Source organism: Heterodontus francisci, chromosome 17, assembly GCF_036365525.1.
Source record: "Heterodontus francisci isolate sHetFra1 chromosome 17, sHetFra1.hap1, whole genome shotgun sequence".
NCBI classification, from domain to species: Eukaryota; Metazoa; Chordata; class Chondrichthyes; order Heterodontiformes; family Heterodontidae; genus Heterodontus; species Heterodontus francisci.
The window spans coordinates 6,320,919-6,343,433 of record NC_090387.1 but is presented as its reverse complement, the minus strand read 5'-3'; the positions used below and the strand labels follow the sequence as shown (position 1 = coordinate 6,343,433).

Genomic DNA, 22,515 nt, shown 5'->3' with positions numbered 1-22,515 from the left:
TTGGAAGGTGGGAGGGATATGGAACGTGGGAAGGGTATGGCAGGGGGAGGGATATAGAAGGAGGGGTATGGAAGGTGGGAGGGATATGGAAGGTGGGAGGGATTTGGAAGGTGGGAGGGATTTGGAAGGTGGGAGGGATTTGGAAGGTGGGAGGGATATGGAAGGTGGGAGGGATATGGAAGGTGGGAGGGATTTGGAAGGTGGGACGGATATGGAAGGTGGGAGGGATATGGAAGGTGGGAGGGATATGGAAGGTGGGAGGGATATGGAAGGTGGGAGGGGAATGGAAGGTGGGAGGGGAATGGAAGGTGGGAGGGGAATGGAAGGTGGGAGGGGTATGGAAGGTGGGAGGGGTATGGAAGGTGGGAGGGATTTGGAAGGTGGGAGGGATTTGGAAGGCTTGAGGGAAATGGAAGGTGGGAGGGATTTGGAATGGGGGGATATGGAAGGTGGGACGGATTTGGAAGATTTGAATGATGTGGAAGGCTTGAGGTGCATGGAAGGGGGAGGGGTATGGAAGGGGGGGGGTATATGGAAGGCTTAAGGGAAATGGAAGGTTTGAGAGATATAGAAGGTTTGAGGGGTGTAGAAGGTGTGAGGTATATGGAAGGTGGGAGGGATATGGAAGGTGGGAGGGATTTGGAAGGTGGGAGGGATATGGAAGGTGGGAGGGATATGGAAGGTGGGAGGGATATGGAAGGTGGGAGGGGTATGGAAGGTGGGAGGGGTATGGAAGGTGGGAGGGATATGGAAGGTGGGAGGGATATGGAAGGTGGGAGGGATTTGGAAGGTGGGAGGGATTTGGAAGGTGGGAGGGATATGGAAGGTGGGAGGGATATGGAATGTGGGAGGGGTATGGAAGGTAGGAGGGATTTGGAAGGTAGGAGGGATTTGGAAGGTGGGAGGGATATGGAACGTGGGAAGGGTATGGCAGGGGGAGGGATATAGAAGGAGGGGTATGGAAGGTGGGAGGGATATGGAAGGTGGGAGGGATATGGAAGGTGGGAGGGATTTGGAAGGTGGGAGGGATTTGGAAGGTGGGAGGGATATGGAAGGTGGGAGGGATATGGAAGGTGGGAGGGATATGGAAGGTGGGAGGGATTTGGAAGGTGTGACGGATATGGAAGGTGGGAGGGATATGGAAGGTGGGAGGGATATGGAAGGTGGGAGGGATATGGAAGGTGGGAGGGGAATGGAAGGTGGGAGGGGAATGGAAGGTGGGAGGGGAATGGAAGGTGGGAGGGGTATGGAAGGTGGGAGGGGTATGGAAGGTGGGAGGGGTATGGAAGGTGGGAGGGATTTGGAAGGTGGGAGGGATTTGGAAGGCTTGAGGGAAATGGAAGGTGGGAGGGATTTGGAATGGGGGGATATGGAAGGCGGGACAGATTTGGAAGATTTGAATGATGTGGAAGGCTTGAGGTGCATGGAAGGGGGAGGGGTATGGAAGGGGGGGGGTATATGGAAGGCTTAAGGGAAATGGAAGGTTTGAGAGATATAGAAGGTTTGAGGGGTGTAGAAGGTGTGAGGTATATGGAAGTTGGGAGGGATATGGAAGGTGGGAGGGATTTGGAAGGTGGGAGGGATATGGAAGGTGGGAGGGATATGGAAGGTGGGAGGGATATGGAAGGTGGGAGGGATATGGAAGGTGGGAGGGATTTGGAAGGTGGGAGGGATATGGAAGGTGGGAGGGATATGGAAGGTGGGAGGGATATGGAAGGTGGGAGGGATTTGGAAGGTGGGAGGGATTTGGAAGGTGGGAGGGATATGGAAGGTGGGAGGGATATGGAAGATGGGAGGGATTTGGAAGATGGGAGGGATTTGGAAGATGGGAGGGATTTGGAAGGTGGGAGGGATTTGGAAGGTGGGAGGGATTTGGAAGGTGGGAGGGATATGGAAGGTGGAAGGGATATGGAAGGTGGGAGGGATATGGAAGGTGGGAGGGATATGGAAGGTGGGAGGGGAATGGAAGGTGGGTGGGGTATGGAAGGTGGGTGGGGTATGGAAGGTGGGTGGGGTATGGAAGGTGGGAGAGGAATGGAAGGTGGGAGGGATATGGAAGGTGGTAGGGATATGGAAGGTGGTAGGGATATGGCAGGCTTGACTGAAACGGAAGGTGGGAGGGATTTGGAATGGGGGGATATGGAAGGTGGGAGTGATATGGAAGGTCTGAGGGAAATGGAAGTTGGGACGGATTTGGAAGATTTGAATGATGTGGAAGGCTTGAGGTGCATGGAAGGGGGAGGGGTATGGAAGGGGGGGGTATATGGAAGGCTTAAGGGAAATGGAAGGTTTGAGAGATATGGAAGGTTTGAGGGGTGTAGAAGGTGTGAGGTATATGGAAGGTGGGAGGGATATGGAAGGTGGGAGGGATTTGGAAGGTGGGAGGGATATGGAAGGTGGGATGGATATGGAAGGTGGGAGGGATATGGAAGGTGGGAGGGGTATGGAAGGTGGGAGGGATATGGAAGGTGGGAGGGATTTGGAAGGTGGGAGGGATTTGGAAGGTGGGAGGGATATGGAAGGTGGGAGGGATATGGAAGGTGGGAGGGATATGGAAGGTGGGAGGGATTTGGAAGGTGGGAGGGATATGGAAGATGGGAGGGATTTGGAAGATGGGAGGGATTTGTAAGGTGGGAGGGATTTGGAAGGTGGGAGGGATTTGGAAGGTGGGAGGGATTTGGAAGGTGGGAGGGATATGGAAGGTGGGAGGGATATGGAAGGTGGGAGGGATATGGAAGGTGGGAGAGGAATGGAAGGTGGGAGGGATATGGAAGGTGGGAGGGATATGGAAGGTGGGAGGGATTTGGAAGGTGGGAGGGATATGGAAGGTGGGAGGGATATGGAAGGTGGTAGGGATATGGCAGGCTTGACTGAAACGGAAGGTGGGAGGGATTTGGAATGGGGGGATATGGAAGGTGGGAGTGATATGGAAGGTCTGAGGGATATGGAAGTTGGGACGGATTTGGAAGATTTGAATGATGTGGAGGGTTTGAGGGATATGGAATGTTTGAGGTGCATGGAAGGGGGAGGGGTATGGAAGGGGGAGGTATATGAAAGGCTTAAGGGAAATGGAAGGTTTGAGAGATATAGAAGGTTTGAGGGGTGTAGAAGGAGTGAGGTATACGGAAGGGGAGAGGTATGGAAGGTTTGAGGGATATAGAAGGTTGAGGGATATAGAAGGTTTGAGGGATATGGAAGGGGAGGGGTATGGAAGGTTTGAGGGATATGGAAGGTGGGAGGGATATGGAAGTTTTGAGGGATATGGAAGGTTTGAGGGATATGGAAGGTGGGAGGGATATGGAAGTTTTGAGGGATATGGAAGGGGAGGGATATGAAAGGTTTGAGGGATATGGAAGGGGAGGGGTATGGAAGGGGAGGGATGTGGAAGGTTTGAGGGATATGGAAGGGGAGGGATATGAAAGGTTTGAGGGATATGGAAGGGGAGGGGTATGGAAGGGGAGGGATGTGGAAGGTTTGAGGGATATGGAAGGGGAGGGATATGGAAGTTTTGAGGGATATGGAAGGGGAGGGATATGAAAGGTTTGAGGGATATGGAAGGGGAGGGGTATGGAAGGGGAGGGATGTGGAAGGTTTGAGGGATATGGAAGGGGAGGGATATGAAAGGTTTGAGGGATATGAAAGGTTTGAGGGATATGGAAGGTGGGAGGGATATGGAAGTTTTGAGGGATATGGAAGGTTTGAGGGATATGGAAGGTGGGAGGGATATGGAAGTTTTGAGGGATATGGAAGGTTTGAGGGATATGGAAGGTGGGAGGGATATGGAAATTTGAGGGATATAGAAGGTTTGAGGGATATGGAAGGGGAGGGATATGAAAGGTTTGAGGGATATGGAAGGGGGAGGGATATGGAAATTTGAGGGATATAGAAGGTTTGAGGGATATAGAAGGTGGGAGGGATATGGAAGTTTTGAGGGATATGGAAGGTTTGAGGGATATGGAAGGTTTGAGGGATATGGAAGGGGGAGGGATATGGAAGGTTTGAGGGATATGGAAGGGGAGGGGTATGGAAGGGGAGGGATGTGGAAGGTTTGAGGGATATGGAAGGGGGAGGGATATGGAAGGTTTGAGGGATATGGAAGGGGGAGGGATGTGGAAGGTTTGAGGGATATGGAAGGGGGAGGGATATGGAAGGTTTGAGGGATATGGAAGGGGGAGGGATATGGAAATTTGAGGGATATAGAAGGTTTGAGGGATATAGAAGGTGGGAGGGATATGGAAGTTTTGAGGGATATGGAAGGTTTGAGGGATATGGAAGGTTTGAGGGATATGGAAGGGGGAGGGATATGGAAGGTTTGAGGGATATGGAAGGGGAGGGGTATGGAAGGGGAGGGATGTGGAAGGTTTGAGGGATATGGAAGGGGGAGTGTTATGGAAGGTTTGAGGGATATGGAAGGTGGGAGGGATATGGAAGGCTTGAGGGAAATAGAAGGTTTGAGGGATATGGAAGATTTGAGGGATTTGGAAGGGGAGGGGTATGGAAGGTTTGAGGGATATGGAAGGTTTGAGGGATATGGAAGGTTTGAGGGATATCGAAGGTTTGAGGGATATGGAAGGGGAGGGATGTGGAAGGTTTGAGGGATATCGAAGGTTTGAGGGATATGGAAGGGGAGGGATGTGGAAGGTTTGAGGGATATGGAAGGGGAGGGATGTGGAAGGTTTGAGGGATATGGAAGGGGGAGGGATATGGAAGGTTTGAGGGATATGGAAGCTTTGAGGGATATAGAAGTTGGGAGGGTATGGAAGGGGGAGGGACATGGAAGGGGGAGGGACATGGAAGGTTTGAGGGATGTGGAAGTTTTGAGGGATATGGAAGGTTTGAGGGATATGGAAGTTGGGAGGGTATGGAAGGTTTGAGGGATATGGAAGGTTTGAGGGATATAGAAGGTGGGAGGGATATGGAAGGTTTGAGGGATATCGAAGGTTTGAGGGATATGGAAGGGGAGGGATGTGGAAGGTTTGAGGGATATGGAAGGGGGAGGGATATGGAAGTTTTGAGGGATATAGAAGGTGGGAGGGATATGGAAGGTTTGAGGGATATCGAAGGTTTGAGGGATATGGAAGGGGAGGGGTATGGAAGGGGAGGGATGTGGAAGGTTTGAGGGATATGGAAGGGGGAGGGATATGGAAGTTTTGAGGATATGGAAGGTTTGAGGGATATGGAAGGGGTAGGGATACGGATGGTTTGAGGGATATGGAAGGTTTGAGGGATATGGAAGGTTTGAGGGATATAGGTTTGAGGGATATGGAAGGGGAGGGATATGGAAGGTTTGAGGGATATGGAAGGGGAGGGACATGGAAGGTTTGAGGGATATAGAAGGTTTGAGGGATATAGGTTTGAGGGATATGGAAGGGGAGGGATATGGAAGGTTTGAGGGATGTGGAAGGGGAGGGACATGGAAGGTTTGAGGGATATAGAAGGTTTGAGGGATATAGGTTTGAGGGATATGGAAGGGGAGGGATATGGAAGCTTTGAGGGATATAGAAGGGGGAGTGAAATGGAAGGTTTGAGGGATTTGGAAGGTGAGGGACATGGAAGGTTTGAGGGATATAGAAGGTTTGAGGGATATAGGTTTGAGGGATATGGAAGGGGAGGGATATGGAAGGTTTGAGGGATATGGAAGCTTTGAGGGATATAGAAGGGGGAGGGATATGGAAGGTTTGAGGGATTTGGAAGGTGAGGGACATGGAAGGTTTGAGGGATCTGGAAGGTTTGGGGGATATGGAAGGTTTGGGGGATATGGAAGGGGGGAGCTGGTGTTGGAGGTGGGAGCTGTGTGTGGGTATGGGATAGGAAACATCGAGTTATACCTTAAAAACCTTGGATTTTAAAGAGGAATTTTCAAAGGTCCCCATCTGAGATTCGCAAGGTTCCGCGTTTTCCGGTGACTGATTTGCAGGACAGGACAACTGGGAATGTTGAGAATTATGTGAGATGACCTCTGTGGAGCCTTTGCGAATTTACAAAAAGCTATTGCATTGACACGATGGGCCAAATGGCCTCCTTCTGTACCATGAATGACTCTATGATATTATGACTATTGTCCAAATGGATTTCTGCTGACATCAAACAATTGGAGAGAGAGAGGAAAACAAAGAAAGAAGGGAAGCAAGTTCCCAGCATACATGTAACGAGACGCTGAGCCCTCCGACAGACTCTCCAAACAACGTGACCAATCCTGGGTTTCCCCCGAACTGTTGGATATTCCTCTGTACCCATTGCAGTGCTGCCACCTGATCCAGGAATCCGGAATTGCCCCGTGCCCAGTTGTCCCCTGTGCTGGGGCACAATGAACAAAAAAAGATGTAAGGAAATGCTTCATCCAATACTTTTAGCTTTTGCCTGTTAGCTGAATTTCTGTTAGAAGGGCACAATTTAAGTGAAAAGAAATTGCAACCTGGTTGGTGTATTTTAAGTGAAAAGAAAAAGCAACACTTTAGCTGATAGATTACTGCACAGTCACAGATCCAGCATGGGGATGCTCTTTGCTGAACAGACATTTAACATTTAAACTCTACCATTGATCTGCCGAATTAAAGGATGTGAGTCAAGTTGTGGGAAGTTATTCTTGTTAAAACCACAGTCCAGTTGAAGTAACACTTTGAAATTATTATTAATATTGGTTATCATTGTAACTGTGTGAGTATTAGTAATTATTATCATTGTATACTTATTTCCTATGAGAGCTGTTACGACTGAGGTAGGGATGAGGCACTGTATTTTCTAGTTCCACTTCAACATATATTTAAATGTTTATCCAGTTATCGATACAGATCATATACTTTACTCTTTATTCCTGAATAAAATACACCAACCAGGTTGCTTTAATAAACAGCAAAATTATTAGTTTATTATAAAACAAGACTTATCTAGTAACAAAGCAAAGCATTAACACACACATTGAAATATGAAAGTTCCCTTTTTAAATACCCCCTCCCCCCACACCACCACACCCACCCCCCCCACCACTCCCCCCCACACACACACACTGGTTAAAGAAAAATAAAGAAATTCTCTCTGCAGAGCTCTTTTACAAAAAAAAACAAAAAAAGACTTGAGAAATACTTGTTAATTCTTGAAGAAAAAGGATGAGATTTGTTGTGTCCCAAAATGGCATACAGTCTGGCATCCGAGAATATATAGGTAGGTCACTAGGATATTTTCTGAAGCAGTTCTTTTCAGGCGGCGTCAAGAATTAATCTGGCAGGCTTTCCAGGAGCTCCTCAGGAGAAGCACGGCATCAGGGGTTTTAACTCCCGCACACCCGATATGCAGCGTTCCACAGAGACAGGAGGAAGGAGATAAGCTGGGTGCTTCTCTCTTGGCACGTTGATCTCCAACTAACTGAAAACAGTATTCAAAAATGACCCACTCTGAAGCACTGCATGGGCGGCACAGTAGCGCAATGGGCGGCACAGTGGCGCAGTGGTTAGCATCGCAGCCTCACAGCTCCAGCGACCTGGGTTCAATTCCGGGTACTGCCTGTGTGGAGTTTGCAAGTTCTCCCTGTGATCGTGTGGGTTTCCTCCGGGTGCTCCGGTTTCCTCCCACATGCCAAAGACTTTGCCCTTTCACTGCAGCAGCTTTTTCGGGAGCAGAGAGTGCGAGCGAGTGAGCAGCTGGGAAGGTCAGTTTAAAGTAAACTTAATTTCCTTTTGTTTTCGGTGGAGACCAGGGGGCTGCTGGGTAAGTAAAACCCTATATATTTGGGCCGTTTCTGAACCCGAGACACTACATGGGTAGTGTCTCCCACCAGCCCTCCTCCTCTAACCAAAAAAAAAGGACTCGGTTGTGTGTAGATAAGGTAAGGCTTTTTCTATTTCTCTTTTTTTTATCGTGTGATTGGTAAAAAACTTTTCGTTCCTTTTTCATTTAACTAAGTTTAAGCTTAAGATTAAAAATGGCAGGAGATCTCAGACCCCTGACATGCTCCTCTTGCTCAATGTGGGAGCTCAGGGACATGGCTGATGTCCCTGACTCCTTCACGTGCAGGAAGTGTGTCCAGCTGCAGCTCTTGTTAGACCGCATGACGGCTCTCGAGCTGCAGATGGACTCACTTTGGAGCATCCGCGATGCTGAGGAGGTCGTGGATAGCACGTTTAGCGAATTGGTCACACCGCAGATTAGGATTGCTGAGGGAGAAAGGGAATGGGTGACCAAAAGGCAGAGAAAGAGCAGGAAGGCAGCGCAGGTGTCCCCTGCGGTCATCTCCCTCCACAACAGGTATACCGTTTTGGATACTGTTGAGGGAGATGGCTCACCAGGGGAAGGCAGCAGTAGCCAGGTTCATGGCATCGTGGCTGGCTTTGCTGTTCAGAAGGACGGGAAAAAGAGTGGAAGGGCTATAGTCATCGGGGATTCGATTGTAAGGGGAGTAGATAGGTGGTTCTGTGGTCGAAAACGAGACTCCCGAATGGTATGTTGCCTCCCAGGTGCACGGGTCAGGGATGTCTCAGATCGGCTGCAGAACATTCTAAAGGGGGAGGGTGAACAGCCAGTTGTCGTTGTGCACATAGGCACCAATGATATAGGTAAAAAACGGGATGAGGTCCTACAAACAGAATTTAGGGAGTTAGGAGCCAAGTTAAAAAGTAGGACCTCAGAGGTAGTAATCTCCGGATTTCTACCAGTGCCACGTGATAGTCAGAGTAGAAATGAAAGAATAGTCAGGATGAATGCGTGGCTTGAGAGATGGTGCAGGAAGGAGGGGTTCAGATTTTTGGGACATTGGGACCGGTTCTGGGGGAGGTGGGACTATTACAAATTGGACGGTCTACACCTGGGCCGGACTGGAACCAATGTCCTTGGGGGTGCTTTTGCTAACGCTGTTGGGGAGGGTTTAAACTAATGTGGCAGGGGGATGGGAACCAAATGAGGTCAGTAGAGAGTAAGGATGTAGTAACTAAAGCCTGTAAGGAACTAGATAATGAAGTCAGCGTGACGAAGGGAAAGAGTAGGCAGGGAGCAGATGATGAAAGCAAAGGGACTGGTGGTCTGAGGAGTATTTGTTTTAATGCAAGAAGTGTAGTAGGTAAGGCAGATGAACTTAGGGCTTGGATTAGTACCTGGGAGTATGATGTTATTGCTATTACTGAGACTTGGTTAAGGGAAGGGCATGATTGGCAACTAAATATCCCAGGATACCGATGCTTCAGGCGGGATAGAGAGGGAGGTAAAAGGGGTGGAGGAGTTGCATTACTGGTCAAAGAGGATATCACAGCTGTGCTGAAGGAAGGCACTATGGAGGACTCGAGCTGTGAGGCAATATGGGCAGAACTCAGAAATAGGAAGGGTGCGGTAACAATGTTGGGGCTGTACTACAGGCCTCCCAACAGCGAGCGTGAGATAGAGGTACAAATATGTAAACAGATTATGGAAAGCTGTAGGAGCAACAGGGTGGTGGTGATAGGAGATTTTAATTTTCCCAACATTGACTGGGATTCACTTAATGTTAGAGGTCTAGATGGAGCAGAATTTGTAAGGAGCATCCAGGAGGGTTTTCTAGAGCAGTATGTAAATAGTCCAACTCGGGGAGGGGCCATACTGGACCTGGTGTTGGGGAATGAGCCGGGCCAGGTGGTTGACGTTTCAGTAGGGGACTACTTTGGGAATAGTGATCACAATTCCGTAAGTTTTAGAATACTCATGGACAAAGACAAGAGCGGTCCTAAAGGAAGAGTGCTAAATTGGGGGAAGGCCAACTATACCAAAATTCGGCAGGAGCTGGGGAATGTAGATTGGGAGCAGCTGTTTGAAGGTAAATCCACATTTGATATGTGGGAGGCTTTTAAAGAGAGGTTGATTAGCGTGCAGGAGAGACAGGTTCCTGTGAAAATGAGGGATAGAAATGGCAAGATTAGGGAACCATGGATGACAGGTGAAATTGTGAGACGAGCTAAGAGGAAAAAGGAAGCATACATAAGGTCTAGGCGGCTGAAGAAAGACGAAGCTTTGAAAGAATATCGGGATTGTAGGCACAATCTGAAACGAGGAATTAAGAGGGCTAAAAGGGGTCATGAAATATCTTTAGCAAACAGGGTTAAGGAAAATCCCAAAGCCTTTTATTCATATATAAGGAGCAAGAGGGTAACTAGAGAAAGGATTGGCCCACTCAAGGACATAGGAGGAAAGTTATGCGTGGAGTCAGAGATAATGGGTGAGATTCTAAACGAGTACTTTGCATCGGTATTCACCGAGGAGAGGGACATGACGGATGTGGAGGTTAGGGACAGATGTTTGATTACTCTAGGTCAAGTCGGCATAAGGAGGGAGGAAGTGTTGGGTATTCTAAAAGGCATTAAGGTGGACAAGTCCCCAGGTCCGGATGGAATCTATCCCAGGTTACTGTGGGAAGCGAGAGAGGAATTAGTTGGGGCCTTAACAGATATCTTTGCAACATCCTTCAACACGGGTGAGGTCCCGGAGGACTGGAGAATTGCTAATGTTGTCCCCTTGTTTAAGAAGGGTAGCAGGGATAATCCAGGTAATTATAGACCGGTGAGCCTGACGTCAGTGGTAGGGAAGCTGCTGGAGAAGATACTGAGGGATAGGATCTATTCCCATCTGGAAGAAAATGGGCTTATCAGTGATAGGCAACATGGTTTTGTGCAGGGAAGGTCATGTCTTACCAACTTAATAGAATTCTTTGAGGAAGTGACAAAGTTGATTGATGAGGGAAGGGCTGTAGATGTCATATACATGGACTTCAGTAAGGCGTTTGATAAGGTTCCCCATGGTAGGCTGATGGAGAAAGTGAAGGCGCATGGGGTCCAAGGTGTACTAGCTAGATGGATAAAGAACTGGCTGGGCAACAGGAGACAGAGAGTAGCAGTGGAAGGGAATTTCTCAAAATGGAGACGTGTGACCAGTGGTGTTCCACAGGGATCCGTGCTGGGACCACTGTTGTTTGTGATATACATAAATGATTTGGAGGAAAGTATAGGTGGTCTGATTAGCAAGTTTGCAGACGACACTAAGATTGGTGGTGTAGCAGATACTGAAGGGGACTGTCAGAGAATACAGCAGAATATAGATAGACTGGAGAGTTGGGCAGAGAAATGGCAGATGGAGTTCAATCAGGGCAAATGCGAGGTGATGCATTTTGGAAGATCCAATTCAAGAGTGAACTATACAGTAAATGGAAAAGTCCTGGGGAAAATTGATGTACAGAGAGATTTGGGTGTTCAGGTCCATTGTTCCCTGAAGGTGGCAACGCAGGTCAATAGAGTGGTCAAGAAGGCATACGGCATGCTTTCCTTCATCGGACGGGGTATGGAGTACAAGAGTTGGCAGGTCATGTTACAGTTGTATAGGACTTTGGTTCGGCCACATTTGGAATACTGCGTGCCGTTCTGGTCGCCACATTACCAAAAGGATGTAGATGCTTTGGAGAGGGTGCAGAGGAGGTTCACCAGGATGTTGCCTGGTATGGAGGGCGCTAGCTACGAAGAGAGGTTGAGTAGATTAGGATTATTTTCATTAGAAAGACGGAGGTTGAGGGGGGACCTGATTGAGGTGTACAAAATCATGAGAGGTATAGACAGAGTGGATAGCAAGAAGCTTTTTCCCAGAGTGGGGGATTCAATTACAAGGGGACACGAGTTCAAAGTGAAAGGGGAAAAGTTTAGGGGGGATATGCGTGGAAATTTCTTTACGCAGAGGGTGGTGGGTGCATGGAATGCATTGCCAGCGGAGGTGGTAGACGCGGGCACGATAGCGTCTTTTAAGATGTATCTAGACAGATACATGAATGGGCAGGAAGTAAAGAGATACAGACCCTTAGAAAATAGGCGACAGGTTTAGATAGAGGATTTGGATCGGCGCAGGCTTGGAGGGCCGAAGGGCCTGTTCCTGTGCTGTAATTTTCTTTGTTCTTTGTTCTTTGACTTGCAGGTTGATAGGTTAATTGGCCATTATAAATTGCCCCTAGTATTGGTAGGTGGTAGGGAAATATATAGGGACAGGTGGGGATGTGATAGGAATATGGAATTAGTGTTCTTTTCTTTTTTCTTTCTTCTTTTCTTTTGGGCCTCCTTATCTCGAGAGACAATGGATACGCGCCTGGAGGTGGTCAGTGGTTTGTGAAGCAGCGCCTGGAGTGGCTATAAAGGCCAATTCTGGAGTGACAGGCTCTTCCACAGGTGCTGCAGAGAAATTTGTTTGTTGGGGCTGTTGCACAGTTGGCTCTCCCCTTGCGCCTCTGTCTTTTTTCCCGCCAACTACTAAGTCTCTTCGACTCGCCACAATTTAGCCCTGTCTTTATGGCTGCCCGCCAGCTCTGGCGAATGCTGGCAACTGACTCCCACGACTTGTGATCAATGTCACACGATTTCATGTCGCGTTTGCAGACGTCTTTATAACGGAGACATGGACGGCCGGTGGGTCTGATACCAGTGGCGAGCTCGCTGTACAATGTGTCTTTGGGGATCCTGCCATCTTCCATGCGGCTCACATGGCCAAGCCATCTCAAGCGCCGCTGACTCAGTAGTGTGTATAAGCTGGGGGTGTTGGCCGCTTCAAGGACTTCTGTGTTGGAGATATAGTCCTGCCACCTGATGCCAAGTATTCTCCGAAGGCAGCGAAGATGGAATGAATTGAGACGTCGCTCTTGGCTGGCATACGTTGTCCAGGCCTCGCTGCCGTAGAGCAAGGTACTGAGGACACAGGCCTGATACACTCGGACTTTTGTGTTCCGTGTCAGTGCGCCATTTTCCCACACTCTCTTGGCCAGTCTGGACATAGCAGTGGAAGCCTTACCCATGCGCTTGTTGATTTCTGCATCTAGAGACAGGTTACTGGTGATAGTTGAGCCTAGGTAGGTGAACTCTTGAACCACTTCCAGAGCGTGGTCGCCAATATTGATGGATGGAGCATTTCTGACATCCTGCCCCATGAAGTTCGTTTTCTTGAGGCTGATGGTTTGGCCAAATTCATTGCAGGCAGCTGCAATCCTGTCGATGAGACTCTGCAGACACTCTTCAGTGTGAGATGTTAATGCAGCATCGTCAGCAAAGAGGAGTTCCCTGATGAGGACTTTCCGTACTTTGGACTTCGCTCTTAGACGGGCAAGGTTGAACAACCTGCCCCCTGATCTTGTGTGGAGGAAAATTCCTTCTTCAGAGGATTTGAACGCATGTGAAAGCAGCAGGGAGAAGAAAATCCCAAAAAGTGTGGGTGCGAGAACACAGCCCTGTTTCACACCACTCAGGATAGGAAAGGGCTCTGATGAGGAGCCACCATGTTGAATTGTGCCTTTCATATTGTCATGGAATGAGGTGATGATACTTAGTAGCTTTGGTGGACATCCGATCTTTTCTAGTAGTCTGAAGAGACCACGTCTGCTGACGAGGTCAAAGGCTTTGGTGAGATCAATGAAAGCAATGTAGAGGGGCATCTGTTGTTCACGGCATTTCTCCTGTATCTGACGAAGGGAGAACAGCATGTCAATAGTCGATCTCTCTGCACGAAAGCCACACTGTGCCTCAGGGTAGACGCGCTCGGCCAGCTTCTGGAGCCTGTTCAGAGCGACTCGAGCAAAGACTTTCCCCACTATGCTGAGCAGGGAGATTCCACGGTAGTTGTTGCAGTCACCGCGGTCACCTTTGTTTTTATAGAGGGTGATGATATTGGCATCGCGCATGTCCTGGGGTACTGCTCCCTCGTCCCAGCACAGGCATAGCAGTTCATGTAGTGCTGAGAGTATAGCAGGCTTGGCACTCTTGATTATTTCAGGGGTAATGCTGTCCTTCCCAGGGGCTTTACCGCTGGCTAGGGAATCAATGGCATCACTGAGTTCCGATTTGGTTGGCTGTATGTCCAGCTCATCCATGACTGGTAGAGGCTGGGCTGCATTGAGGGCAGTCTCAGTGACAGCATTCTCCCTGGAGTACAGTTCTAGGTAGTGCTCAACCCAGCGGTCCATCTGTTTGCGTTGGTCAGTGATTATGTCCCCCGATTTAGATTTGAGGGGGGTGATCTTCTTGATGGTTGGCCCAAGAGCTCTCTTCATGCCATCATACATTCCTCTGATGTTTCCGGTGTCTGAGGCCAGCTGAATATGACTGCATAGGTGTTGCCAGTAGTCGTTTGCGCAACGCCTAGCTGTTCTTTGTGCAGTACTTCTGGCTGCTTTAAGTGCTGCGGATGTTAAATCGCTGGGGGCTTTCTTGTAGTTCAAAAGTGCAATGCGCTTAGCGGCTATGACAGGTTCCAGCTCTTCATTATGAGATTGAAACCAGTCTGCATTTCTCTTCGCACTTTTGCCGTAGGTGGTCAAAGCTGACTCATAGATGGTGTCTCTGATGTGGGCCCACTTGGTCTCAGCATCCCCTGTGGGAGTGTTTTGAAGGGCTGTTACAAGTGAATTTAGAAATTTTTGTAACAGCTGTGGGTGAGAAATTCTGCTCGTGTTGATGCGCGGGTGGCCCTTCTGCTTGGAATGATGCAACTTCTTTGGTCTGAGTCTAACCTTGCTGCACACCAGGGAGTGGTCGGTGTCGCAGTCCGCACTGTGGAAGCTGCGTGTGATTTGAACACTGTTTAAGGCGGCTCGCCTTGTGACAATGAGGTCTAGCTGGTGCCAACGACGTGATCTTGGGTGCCTCCATGAAACCTGGTGACAGGGTTTAGTGTGAAAGAACGAGTTGGTGATGCAGAGGTTATGATAGGTACACAACTCAAGCAGTCTCTGCCCATTCTCATTCATCCTTCCAACGCCATAGCGCCCAAGGCAGGAGGGCCATGAGTCATGGTCGGCCCCAACCCTGGCATTAAAGTCCCCCAGCAGGAATAGGTGTTCGGTGTTGGGGATGCTGCTAATGATGTTATGGAGTTGTTCATAGAACTGGTCTTTAGCTTCAGGTGCGGAACAGAGTGTTGGAGCATAGATGCTGAGTAGGTGTACTGGACCAGAGGTGGTGAGCAGTCGGATGGACAGTATGCGTTCCGAGCCATTTGAGGGAGGCTCTATCATGCTGAGCAAGGAGTTTCTGATGGCAAAGCCCACTCCATGCTGTCTTGGTTCTTCAGGATCCCTGCCCTGCCAGAAGAAGGTGTAGTCTTGCTCTGCTGGAGAGCCACTCGCGGGGAGGCGAGTCTCCTGAAGTGCTGCAATGTCCACATTGAGTCTACTGAGCTCGTTGTTAATGATGGCGGTCTTCCGAGAATCGTTGATTTGTGTAAGGTCTTCCGACAGGCCAGGACACATAGTTCTGACGTTCCAGCTTGCAAAGCGAAGGGCTGGTACCTTCTTTCCTTTTTTCATGTTGTTTGGTGCGGTGTATCAGTCCACCTTTCGGGCAATGACCCTGAGCTCCAAGCACCCATTGAAGCAGGCAGACTGTGGCGGGACAGAACCTTATTGACCGGGGGCTGCCCGGCTTGAGGCGGGCGGTAGCTGTCCAGTGAGGTGCAATGACCTCTCCCACCGACAAAGGCAACCCGTGGCGCCCAGTTTCTACGCCAATTTATCTGGACTTATAACCCGTAACTGCTGCCTTCCGTGTTGTTTCAGTCGCTGTGAGGCAACTATGGAGTGACCTCTCCATGGCGCATGCCTGGGCAAATTTATGGAGGTTGAGAGTTGCCCAGTCGTCAAAACCCCCCTCTCGGCCTTTCTGGTGGGGTCCAAAGGAGTGCAGGACACGACGTTTGGCACCAGTATGGCTGCAGGAACTGCCGGAAACATGCCAAAGGTGACACATGACCGCCTACGGGGTTCCGCTCCGGATTTTCTGTTAGGGTTTACTCCCTTAGCCTTAGTCTCTCCCGAGACGCCCACAAGGCAGTGGGGTATTAGTGTAGGATTAGTATAAATGGGTGGTTGATGGTCGGCACAGACTCGGTGAGCCGAAGGGCCTGTTTCAGTGCTGTATCTCTAAACTAAACTAAACTAAACTTGACATGTCACATCTCTTGTAAACATCTTCCCGAAGTCACCAAGGTTTCTGTTGTTTATTGAGCTTAAGGCATGTGACTTCCAGTAAAGGTTGTTTTCAAACAAGACCTCTTATTGAACCTTGTATAAAAACACATCCATGGAATCTTTTCAGTTTTAAACACAAGTCCTCAAAAAAAAATTTTTAAATGGAAGCCTTTTAACCCTATTATCTTGTGAAATAACTTATAAACTGATGTAAAAACATCCATTTCCTAACAATTAGAGGTGAGCGTGCAAATAGGCTGTTCAAAAATAAACTACAGGTGATCAGAACCCAATCTGCAGACGTAAAGAAGGAGCCTGCTTACAGCTTGCAGGAACAGCCCCACCACCTTGTCAGCTCAACAGTCTTGTTGCAGTGGGAGCTGATTCTCTGCGTTGTCTTCAAGGGGGAGCTGGACAGTTCCTATGTGGGGCAGAAATTACATCACATAGAACAGGGGTTCTCAACCGAGAGGGGTCCGTACTAGAGATGCATGAGAAGGCTTCAAGGGGGTTAGTGTTTGGGCGCAGCATGTAGAGGGAGAACCCGGAGGAAGGACGGGGTGGGTGTGGGGTAAGGAGATAAGACACAGACGAGCAGCACTGAGAATCAGACTCAGTGAAAAAGAGAGAGGGAAGGAGGCCGTGAATTGAAGTTTCATTTCTTGTTTTCCCCAGTGACATGATTATGTGCATCAAATCAGTCAGCAACATTCCCACATGTCCATGTCTCCTTCAGGCTTCTGACCTCTTCTTAGCTTCACCCAATGTGGGTGATTTCACTCTGCCCCTCCCCTCTAAATGAGTTACTGTCTGTTGTACCATTGGGAATAGAATTTTCTCCCAAATCTTACTTATACAGTCCATGCATTTCCTTTTCTTAAAATACTTGCTAAAGGCAGAAAGAACTTGCAAATTGGAAGGATAATAATGTGAGAGGTGAGTCAGAGTGTGGAGAAAAGAGAGAATCTCAGCCTGGAAAGAGGAACATTTAGAGGATAGCACTCAAGTTTTGTTGGTAAAACCAAACCAATAATAAGTATATGTGTTTGATTGTATAACTAATTTTTATACAAAAAGAAGTTGTTACGTGGGGGAGGGGTCTGTGGAACTTTTACAACATGGGAGGAGGGTCTGAGAAACAAAAGGTTGAGAACCGTCAATATTGAAGCAAAGCGTCCCTTATAGATAAGGAGCCTGTGATTTCCTGGACTGCTTTCCATTACGCGAGGGGAGTTCTGGAGTTTTTTCCTTCCATGATCTTGGGGATTTTCCCTAGTGTTTTGCCTCTCCTAGGAGAAGCAGGGGGTGGGGAGTGGGGGGAAGGGGGAGGGGAGGGGGACGGGAAAAAGGAGGGGATAGTCATGCGTAGTCACAATGCTCCAGGCATCATGGTGAGTGGGGTAGGCTGGATGGAGCTGCTGGCCTTTTCTTGCCTGTTAGTTTTGTATATTCAGATATTGGGACATGGCGGGAAGGCAGTGGGATCAGACGAGGTGGGTCAGTGACTTGCTACTTTTTAACTCCCTCTCCCCTACCCAGTTTCTCCTGAGTGGGAGGGAGTTAATATTTTATCTAAACAGGCAGAAAGCAAGGAAGGAAATTGGAAAGCAGGTAATTTAGAATGGGTACTTTTGTATTTGATGAGGATATGTCTATTCTCACATTGGCTGCACATTATCGTCTGAAACCACTTCCAGCAAGAACGTGCTGCATCTTGTGCCTTATAGGTTGAGAAAAGGGAAGAGAGAGGGTGAGAGAAAGAAAGAGAGACACAGAAGGAGAGACAGGCAGAGCAAGTGATTGCAAAATAGAGAAAGGAACGGAGAGAAAGAAAGGAAGGCAGAGAGAGTGAACGAGACAGAGAGAAGAAAGATAGTGAGAGCGGCAAAGAGTAAGAGAGAAAGTCAGAGACAGAGAGAGATAGAAAATGACAGAGAGAAAGAGATAAAGACATACATGCACAGAAAGAGAAACAGCTTTGCTGGTTTACTTAAAGAAAATGCAATAAACTGAATAGAGAGAATCTACGAGCCTCTCTCCCCATGACACTGTCCTGAGCAGATATCAGCTGTAGTTCACTAACAACAACAACTTACATTTATATAGCGCCTATAACACAATAAAACATCCCAAGGACTTCACAGGAGCATTATAAAACAAAGTATGACACCGAGCCACATAAGCGATATTAGATCAGATGACCAAAAGCTTGGCCAAAGGGGTAGGTTTTAAGGAATGTCCTAAAGGAGGAAAGTGAGGTGGCGAGGCAGAGAGATGTAGGGAGGGAATTCCTGAGCTTAGAACCTGGACAACTGAACCACTGGTGGAGCAAATTCGAATTAGCTGGAATTAGAGGAGCGCAGATATCTCGGAGGGTTGTGGGGCTGGAGGAGGTTACAGAGATAGGGAGGGGCGAAGCCATGGAGGGATTTGAAAACAAGGATGATAGTTTTAAAATCAAGTCATTGCTTGACCGGGAGCCAGTGTAGGTCAGCGAGCACAGGGGTGATAGGAGAACGGGACTGGAGTTAAGACACGGGCAGCAGAGTTTTGAATGACCTGAAGTTTACACTTACCTCAGGAATCCGGCGACACTGATCCTGTACTGAATCACCACAACCACCACATTCCCATAACCAGCAAGGGCCGTTCCATGAAAACTGGAGCCACTGCCCAAAATGAAGGCTCCTCCGTGGATCCAAACCATAACCTGGAGGCAGTTGGAGGGACAAACAGTAAGATTTGAGATCTGGGCAGAAAGAAACTGAAAAGTCACCCAGAAAGATAGGAAAACGGAGTGAAAGTAATTTCTTCGACCCAACTCCCACCCATCCACGACCCCAACCCAAGTGACCAGGTCTGAGCTATCACTGGAGGGTGAGTGGGACTGATGTTAGTTCTTTGTTCAGGCAGTGTTGCTCTGATACTCTCGGATGGTGCACTGTAGTTTTCCAGTGAATCATAAAACAATACAGCTCAGAAGTAGGCCATTCGGCCTATCGTGCCTATGCTGGCTCTTTGAATGGACTATCCCATTAGTCCCACTTCCCCTCCTTTCCCAACTGCACTTTCCCATAAAGTCATACAAATTTTACTTTTTCCAACTTTTTATCCAATTCTCTTTTGAAAGTTATTATTGAATCTGCTTCTATCGCCCTTTCAGTCAGCGCGTTCCAGATCACAACAACTCAGAAACACAGAATCACAGATTTGTACACCACAGAAGGAGGCCGTTAGGCCCATTGTGTGCTGGCTCTCTGAAGGATCAATTGACATAGTGCCACTCCCTGGCCTTCTCCCAGTAGCCCAGCACATTCTATTTCTCAGATAAATATCCAATTCCCTTTTGAATGCTTCAGTTGAACCTGCCTCCACCACACTCTCAGACAGTGCATTCCAGATCCTAAACACTCACTGAACCTGCCTCCACCACACTCTCAGACAGTGCATTCCAGATCCTAAACACTCACTGAACCTGCCTCCACCACACTCTCAGACAGTGCATTCCAGATCCTAAACACTCACTGAACCTGCCTCCAGCACACTCTCAGACAGTGCATTCCAGATCCTAAACACTCACTGAACCTGCCTCCAGCACACTCTCAGACAGTGCATTCCAGATCCTAAACACACACTGAACCTGCCTCACTGAACCTGCCTCCACCACACTCTCAGACAGTGCATTCCAGATCCTAAACACTCACTGAACCTGCCTCCAGCACACTCTCAGACAGTGCATTCCAGATCCTAAACACACACTGAACCTGCCTCCACCACACTCTCAGACAGTGCATTCCAGATCCTAAACACACACTGAACCTGCCTCACTGAACCTGCCTCCACCACACTCTCAGACAGTGCATTCCAGACCCTAAACACACACTGAACCTGCCTCCAGCACACTCTCAGACAGTGCATTCCAGATCCTAAACACACACTGAACCTGCCTCCACTACACTCTCAGACAGTGCATTCCAGATCCTAAACACACACTGAACCTGCCTCCAGCACACTCTCAGACAGTGCATTCCAGATCCTAAACACACACTGAACCTGCCTCCACTACACTCTCAGACAGTGCATTCCAGATCCTAAACACACACTGAACCTGCCTCCAGCACACTCTCAGACAGTGCATTCCAGATCCTAAACACACACTGAACCTGCCTCCACTACACTCTCAGACAGTGCATTCCAGATCCTGAACACTCACTGAACCTGCCTCCACTACACTCTCAGACAGTGCATTCCAGATCCTAAACACTCACTGAACCTGCCTGCACCACACTCTCAGACAGTGCATTCCAGATCCTCACTGCGTGAAAAAGTTTTTCCTCATGTCGCCCTTGCTTCTTTTGTTAATTAGTTTAAATCTTTGCCCTGTTGTTCTTGATTCTTCCACCTATGGGAACAGTTTCTCTCTATCTACTCTGTCCAGACCCCTCATGATTTTGAATACCTCTATCAAGTCACTTCTCAGCCTTCTCTTCTCCAACGAAAACAGTCCTAACCTCTCCAATCTATCTTCATAACTGAAATTGCTCATCCCTGGAACCATTCTTGCGAATCTTTTCTGCACTCTCTCTAATGCTTCCACATCCTTCCTGAAGTGTGGTGCCCAGAACTGGACACAATACTCAAGTTGAGGCCGAACCAGTGTTTGATACAAGTTTAACACAACTTCCTTGCTTTTGTACTCTATTCCCCTATTAATGCAGCCTAGGATGCTGTATGCTCTATTAACTGCTATCTCAACCTTTCCTGCCATCTTTAATGATTTATACAAGATACACCCAGGTCCCTCTGCTCCTGCACCACATTTAAAACTGCACCCGTTGTTTTATATTGTCTCTCAGTATTCTTCCTACCAAAATGAATCACTTCACAGTTCTACACATTAAATTTCATCTGCCACCTGTCTGCCCATTCCACCAACCCATCTATGTCTTTTTAAAGTTCTACACTGTACTCCACACAGTTCACAAAGTTTCCAAGTTTCGTATCATCTGCAAATTCTGAAATTGTGCCCTGCACACCAAGGTCTAGGTCATTAACATATATCAGGAACAGTAAGGGTCCTAACACTGACCCTTGGGGATCTCCACTGAGCGAGACAGTCCTCCAGCCTGAAAAACATCCATTAACCACTACTCTCTGTTTCCTGTCACTCAGCCAATTTCGTATCCATTTTGTTACTGTTCCTTTTATTTCATGAGCAATAACATTGCTCACAAGTCTATTGTGCGGCAATTTATCAAATGCTTTTTGGAAGTCCATGTACATCACATCAACAGCATTACCCTGATCACCCTTCTCTGTTACCTCATCAAAAAAACTCCAGCAAGTTATTTAAACATGATTTGTCTTTCACAAATCTGTGCTGGCTTTCCCTTAATAACCGACATTTGCTCAATTGACGATTAATTTTGTCCCAAATAATTGTTTCTAGAAGCTTCCCCAGCACTGAGGTTAAACTGACTGGCCTGTAGTTGCTGGCTTATCTTTGTTGTGGGACGACCTTAAGAAGACATCACCTTAAGAATTGCAAGTGAAAGTCACAGAGGAAGTGATATCGCGACACACATGAACAGGGAGTTGTGGGTGTAGCCCGACAGAGTGAAATGTGTTTAGCTCTGGCTCGTGTAGTAACTGTTTGTATATATATATGTTCCAGTTAAATTATAATGAAACCCATGTTCTCTTTGAATCCTACAATAGTTCATATCCCCAAATGACAAGTAATAAAGAACAAAGAACAGTACAGCACAGGAACAGGCAATTCAGCCCTCCAAGCCTGCGCCGATCTTGATGCCTGCCTAAACTAAAACCTTCTGCACTTCCGGGGACCGTATCCCTCTATTCCCATCCTATTCATGTATTTGTCAAGATGCCTCTTAAACGTCGCTATCGTACCTACTTCCACCATCTCCCCCGGCAGCAAGTTCCAGGCACTCACCATCCTCTGTGTAAAGAACTTGCCTCGCACATCCCCTCTAAACTTTGTCCCTCTCACCTTAAACCTATGTCCCCTAGTAACTGACTCTTCCACCCTGGGAAAAAGCTTCTAACAATCCATTCTGTCCATGCCGCTCATAACTTTGTAAACCTCTATCATGTCGCCCCTCCACCTCCGTCGTTCCAGTGAAAACAGTCCGTGTTTATCCAACCTCTCCTCATAGCTAATGCCCTCCAGACCAGGCAACATCCTGGTAAACCTCTTCTGTACCCTCTCCAAAGCCTCCACGTCCTTCTGGTAGTGTGGCAACCAGAATTGCACGCAATATTCTAAGTGTGGCCTAACTAAAGTTCTGTACAGCTGCAGCATGACTTGCCAATTTTTATACTCTATGTCCCGACCGATGAAGGCAAGCATGCCGTATGCCTTCTTGACTACCTTATCCACCTGCGTTGCCACTTTCAGTGACCTGTGGACCTGTACGCCCAGATCTCTCTGCCTGTCAATACTCCTAAGGGTTCTGCCATTTACTGTATACTTCACACCTGCATTAGACCTTCCAAAATGCATTACCTCACATTTGTCCAAATTAAACTCCATCTGCCATTTCTCCGCCCAA

General features: G+C 48.1%; 1 protein-coding gene across 3 annotated transcripts in view; it reads right to left on the bottom strand.

Annotated features, from left to right (window-relative positions):
• Positions 1–22,515, bottom strand: part of LOC137378702 (cocaine esterase-like) — a 74,076-nt gene that overhangs the window by 43,646 nt on the left and 7,915 nt on the right. For all 3 annotated transcript variants that reach the window (XM_068049051.1, XM_068049053.1, XM_068049052.1), the window contains exons 4-5: positions 18,517–18,650; positions 6,144–6,297 (exon numbers count right to left, since the gene is read on the bottom strand). In XM_068049051.1, the coding sequence (XP_067905152.1) occupies positions 6,144–6,297; positions 18,517–18,650 (288 nt within the window). The remainder of the gene's footprint in view (positions 1–6,143; positions 6,298–18,516; positions 18,651–22,515) is intronic.